Source organism: Pyxicephalus adspersus, chromosome 7 (genome assembly GCF_032062135.1).
Source record: "Pyxicephalus adspersus chromosome 7, UCB_Pads_2.0, whole genome shotgun sequence".
NCBI lineage: Eukaryota > Metazoa > Chordata > Amphibia > Anura > Pyxicephalidae > Pyxicephalus > Pyxicephalus adspersus.
Window position 1 is genome coordinate 69,063,220 of NC_092864.1, and position 6,483 is coordinate 69,069,702.

A 6,483-nucleotide genomic window follows, 5' to 3' on the forward strand; every position below is an offset into this window, starting at 1 on the left:
TGGTAAAGAGCATTCTGAAGAGTTGTAAGCTGCCACCATTCCCCTGAACAAAGACAAACTGTTTTGGCTCTTATTAAAGCAGCGCCCACTACCCTGAAGGAAGGAGAATACCTTGTCACTTCCACCACTACAGGCCGTGGCCTTGGTTCTTTTTTCAATATGACAGTGAAATAAGCTTCAGATGTCTAGATAGCTTGATCAACACATTCCAGCTTTGGCAGGTAATAATACCAAGATCAATTGTTGCTTCCAGCAACTTTCTGGCTTGAGTGGACATCAGATATGTATTTACACACCTATTGATCTGGATGTGTTGTCCAAAGCTACCTGCTTCTCTGTCACTGGGTTTAAGGAATCTGATAAGCAGGAAGCTTTGGAAAACACATCCAGATCAATGCGTGTGTAAATACACATCTGATGTCCATTCAAGCCAGAAAGCAACAATTGATCTTGTTATTACCAGCCGAAGAATAAAAGATTACACAATGCCTCTGTCACTTAACACCTGAGCTGTTGAGAAATAGCAACATTGTGGAATGTATTGTTACAAGATGCATAAGGCATATGTCAACCTCAGGAGTTGGTCCATGGGATGGATTCTTTCCTTTTCACAGTTGGTTCTGGACTAACACCTAGCCCATTAACATCAAGGTTCAGATTTCTTCTATGGCTTTCTTGCAGTCTAATGGTCTGATTAGGACGTTCGTTCTAGTAATCTTCCATTTGGCTGCTCATTCAAGTCACCTGTTCCTCCGCTGGAATTGAATTTTGACTTTTCTGCACTAAAGCTGCATACACACGTGCAATTATAGTCGTTGGAAAGGATCTTTCACGATCCTTTCCAACGACTAAGGACTGCACCGATGCATGAACAAGTGTTGTACATACAGCACCGTTCTGCTCTAAGGAGAGGGTAGGCGGAGAACGATGGAGCTGCACCCTGCTGCTCGCTCTCCCCCTTCCCTTGCATTAGGATCGTTCTTCGTCCGTGGATCCACCAGGATGGTCGTTCGGACGATGGAAGACGGGCACTGTGCACACGCCAAATTCTTGTCCGATATCGGCCCTGAGCTGATTATCGGGCTAGAACTATTGGACGTGTGTACATAGCTTAAGAACCTCTCTATTGAGCCTGTACAGAAACATTTCTATCTCTGAACTGGACACAAGGATGTTTTTCTTGCTATCACCTAGTCTATGTAGGTGGCTAATCTACAGCCTTATCTTACAGGGACAATAAAGTGTTAAAGTATATGCCTTCCTTCCATAAGTAGTTTCTGCTTTGCAACTAGGATGCTGTCCTACTATCTTTATTTCTGCCCCGATACAGGAATCACACAGTTGTCTGTATGTGATTTGGGGCCGGTAGGATCTCAGCCATGACCTCTTTTAGAGAGTAGAATGAGATGCCAGAAAGCCCTATTTCTAAGTTGATCTGCCAGACAACGGCTCCATATAACACACAGGTTCATGGTATTTTATTTTCAATGCAATCTATACACAATATTAATAAAAATATTAATAATAAAAGAAAAATACATTAAACATACTTTTGATCAGTTTTAAAAAATTGTGTTACTGTACTGTAAAAAATATACATTTTATTTTTCTATATTGTCCCATATATAGACACTAAAAATTACATTCCTGGCATAAACAATTGAAAGGTTATTTTTTATTATGCTTATTGTTTTTTACAATCTTGTAATTTTTTGCACAAATCACGCCTTACATGTTGCCCATTATTCAGCACAGGATTTATGCTTAATGTTAACATGTATTGAATACATTTACATCAGCACAACACACCGGATCACCCAAGTTCACCGAGCTTTATTAAATCAGGCCCGATGCCTTTATCTACCTCTTTAAAAAAAAACAACTTTGCAACTTTGTTTAGGCATTGGAGACAAATAGAGCTAATTAGATTATTTGAGATATCACTGCACAGTACCAGGACAGGACATTGTGGGCCCTAATTGAATTCATAACATGATTATTTAGAATGTGTTTTTTAAATGCTTGTCATTTTCACCAGATTACTGTATATATCAAGAATATTTTTCTTACAAAAGAATGATATACATTTCTATGTATTTAAATCAGTTTTTACAGTTTGTGTTTCATTTTCTTCAATTTTTAGCACAATATTGCCTTACCTGCTGCAACTATTAGATCAACATCAATGTGTGAAAGTTGTTGTCCTGTAATAGACTCCCAATCCAGTTCTAAAACGGACAGCTGAACATCGTCTGACTCTTTTACCCCTCCACGGTTGTTCATGTATTCATCTCCATCAGCAAGCACAAAGCCATTTAAGTCAATATTTTCCCTAAGCTTCGAAAGCACCTTCTGGTGACAATCACTGGAGGTATCACAGATCCTAACAGAATACCTTAAGGCTAGGTTTATAAAACGATCCCACACAGCAGCCAGCGCTTTGCTAGTCACTCGTACAGCAGCACAGGTTCTTAAAGAACGAGCACCTGCAAATTTTATGGTATGTTGCAATGAGCAGTACTATATAACTCACTGTGTCCTATTATTATTATTAAACAGGATTTATATAGCGCCAACATATTACACAGCGCTGTACATTAAATAGGGATTCTTCACAGAGCTACCACAGGTAGGAGATACTTGTAACGTCTCCACTGGCATGAGGAATCGGTAACATCATGGCAGTTTGGTAGCCATTCTGAACAGCTTGATATTATCTATAATCATACAAGTAGCAGAGCTTGTAGAGCATCATATTAGGGAAAGTCAGAAATTTTAGGAATCATGAAGTTTTGTGAACTTGTAGAACTTTAACAAGTAGTTCTCAAGTATAACTGTAGTTCTTTAAACAAGAAAGTAAGAGCATAGAAACAAATATTACCGATTTCTGAAGATATCAACATTTTCAATAGCCCATTCTGCTAAGAAGAGAGCTGCTTCCCATGTCACTAAGCCTGTAGTTCCTTCTGAGATTATTGCTGGGTTTTCCCATAGTGTTACATAGCTCCCTGATGGCTGTAAAAGAAATAATCTGTCATTGTTTTCAGATAGCGCATTCAAAATGCATGGAAGCGTTATATTTTAAACCATTTAGTCATACAGTGTTCAACCTATTTATTGTACAGCACTGCGTAATATGTTGGTGCTATATAAATCCTGTTTATTAATAATAATAATTATAATATTAACTGAGAACTTTTTTAAAGATGGCTGGGAAGAAATTGTAGGCAGGTGGCAGCCCGTGTATTGCAACCCAACTCTTCAGTAACCACACAAAAACAGCCGGATGGTTACTGAAGAGTTCCGTGTGGTGCTCCCAGCTAGAAGGGGCTGGGGAGAACACTGGTCATAGGTAGTGTTGGTGTTCGAATTCGGGTTGTCCTTATATTCCACCAAAATATGGCTGTTCGATTTTGGATAAACCTGACCCGAAAAACACAGTATTCGACTGTAAAAATGTTTTTATATTCTATTGATTATCATAAAGTTAGTAGTATTACCAACACTATGAGGGTAAGTGAGAACATGAGATACAGGCCTATTCTACCGCAGATTTTTTTGTTTTGTTTTGTTTAAATCTACTCTAAAAAAAAACATCAGCAATTCTAACCTTATTAGAAAAAAAACACATACTAGAAGGTAACTTTTGTAGCATTTTGTAGTCTCTCCTGCGTTTAAGACTTCAGCAAGTGCGTCATATAATTCATCTTGAGGTTCTGCTTTAGTATTCTCATGCTGCAGGTAGAAAAAGTATAAATAATTTAATTCTGCTTTACAACAGGACTCTAAAGAATTTATAAAGAATATTGATATTTTTAACCGTTTACCTGCCAAAAATTGGTAATTCTATTCAACCAGTCTGTTTAGGTAGCCAATGATTTGTCACAATGCAATCCCAGGCATTATTAGAGGCATTGATAATCACTATATATCTGCACCCCCACACCAAACACATGGCATTTCTAGCCACCAGAACCAAGATTATTTAAACTTTTCAGTTATACCCCAATGTTATGTCCAAAATAACATACGTGTACAGCTAAAGCAAATGTAAAGTCTGCCACTAACAAGCAAGCTATCACAATACACACTGTATGTGGTTTATGTAACTGGTAATATATTTTGGAATAAAAAACAAAAGCCAATACCCGAAATATTGTAATATATTTATACAATGCAGTTACTTAATTTACAGTTAGTTAATTTACAGAGAATTACCTTTTTAATCAATTCCAATAGGAATAATCTTCTGTACTGCAACGAAGGAGGGTATCTTCGACACAAAGGATGATTAACAGTCTAGAAAAAAAATATATATATATTTTTCCTGCATATATATTGTAATAAATAAAGGGAATGATGTATGAATGTATTCTTTAGCAACCACAAAATGCATGCTAAATTTGCGCCTGAATATTGTCGACATTGGCAAAAATAAGTGTGTAAATAGCTTAAGAATGATTTGTTTAGATACACAACGGAGAACTTTACTAAGGAATGTTTCATCCTTAAGGTGATAAATCAGGGCCACTGCTGACTTTATACCCTGTTTCCCCTATAATAAGGCACTGTCTTAGATTTTTATGAAATGCCAAAATATGCCCTAGGTCTTATTTTCAGGGGGATGTCTTATTTTTCCATGAAGAAGACTACAGTACACATTTATTGTTGAAAAAAGGATACAACATCACAGGGAAAGTACTTGTTAAACATTATTTGAAAATTTCAATAGCCATTAACTGCCATGCCAATTCACAATGGTTTGTGTATATAGAATATGATGTCCTTCAGTCTGCACCATTTATTAGTTTAAACAAAATGCATAGAGATAAGAAAGTCCATTGCTTCTAATTGTTCCATTTCTTCCTAATGCAATCAATTGAGCTGAGGGAAAAGTGATACAAGAATGGTGGGCTGATTTACATTCACCTCCTGTCCAGGAAACACAAAGTAAATCCTTTTATTGGAGCCTTGCGCACCATAAAAAGTATTCCCATTGGAAGATTTCTCCTCTTCCCCTTTTTATTGGAAGATTTCTCCTTTTCTCTGATGACAAAGGAGAAATCTTCCTGAGATTTCACATCATTTTCTGACAACAAAATGCTTTGGCTTTCATTACACCTAAATTTGACTCTGTGCATGTTCTTTTCCAGTGCTACAACTATGTGATGCAACATAAGGTGCAGGATGTGGTCAATATAGACAACTGGCACCCAAAGACTTACATAAATTCTTTTAAACATACTAAAATTCAGCTGCCATTATATAACAAACATCTTTATCATCTTTATCATAAGCAGATTATACTAAAACCTTTATATGGTGCAGTAATAACCTATGTATAGCATTCAATGGGTCATAATTTTCTTTTTTATTCACTAGTCATTCTATTGATTTCCTATAACCAGTACTTTTTATATGCCAGAAAGCCCCTTTTTTTATTTTCTTTATGCTATATTTTATGCATTTTTTTTACCTGCCATGGAAAGGTGCTAATCTGTCTTCCACATAAAAAGTAACGCTGGAATGCATCACGCAATGTATTCTCTGTAACGTCCATACAGATGTATCTAGGTAAACATAAAGGGAACATGTTCAAGACACAGCAACATACCTTAACCTCCCTAGCGGTCTAATTCCGTTCAAATTTCCATGCAAAAAACTTTAAATAACAAAACTCAAAAATCTGTTAAAAAAAAAAATAATTTAAACATGTAATGTAACTGTATAGTAGCATATATAAAATATATAATTATATATATATATAATATAATTATATATATATATATATATATATATATATAATGAATATTTATTTGTATGGACTCAATACAGCTATTTTGTATTGAATCAAATACAAAATTATTTGAATCTCCAGACGATCCTCCCGCCCGCACCGACGCATACACCGACGTTACCGGTAAACCCCGTAAATCTTGTCTCTGCACTTTGCGGCTGCAGATCGGAGGAGCAGGACATGTCCCCTGCGGGGACCAGCAGGACGCCGGGGGAAAGCGACAGAGCAAGGTAGATGTTTTTTTTTTTTAGTTAAAATCCACCCCGAGTCTTACTCGGAATTACCGCTAGGGGGGTTAAATATAAAAAAATCCACATTAAACATGACTTATCTGCTCACCGGGCTACTCCAACCATATCCACCCCTTCCACCTGTAAATCATCACTGGCCTCCCTCAGTCCTATTACCCTGGATGAAGTCTCTTTTCTCATCATCTCCGTCTACTATCTGTCCACTTGACCTAATTCCCCCTGATCTACTCCGTGCCCATTCCTCCACCCTGGCCCCTGCCCTAACCGAACTATTCAATCTCTTCCTTTCTACTGGTAAATACCCCTCAGCTTTCATACATGCTTTAATTCTCCCTATCCTAAAGAAACCCTCACTGGACCCCTCCCTACCCTCCAACTACCGTTCTATCTCCCTTCTCCCATATGTCTCCAAACTTCTTGAACGCCCAGTTAATA

The 6,483-nt window shown here is 37.1% G+C and overlaps 1 protein-coding gene across 1 annotated transcript in view; it reads right to left on the minus strand.

Annotated features, from left to right (window-relative positions):
* Nucleotides 1-478: 478 nt before the first annotated feature.
* The window catches only part of EEF2KMT (eukaryotic elongation factor 2 lysine methyltransferase), a 9,272-nt gene continuing 3,267 nt past the window's right edge, over nucleotides 479-6,483 (minus strand). Inside the window, exons 2-6 of the mRNA XM_072419167.1 lie at nucleotides 4,219-4,299; nucleotides 3,634-3,735; nucleotides 2,882-3,015; nucleotides 2,160-2,365; nucleotides 479-510 (exon numbers count right to left, since the gene is read on the minus strand). Of these exons, the coding sequence (XP_072275268.1) occupies nucleotides 479-510; nucleotides 2,160-2,365; nucleotides 2,882-3,015; nucleotides 3,634-3,735; nucleotides 4,219-4,299 (555 nt within the window). The remainder of the gene's footprint in view (nucleotides 511-2,159; nucleotides 2,366-2,881; nucleotides 3,016-3,633; nucleotides 3,736-4,218; nucleotides 4,300-6,483) is intronic.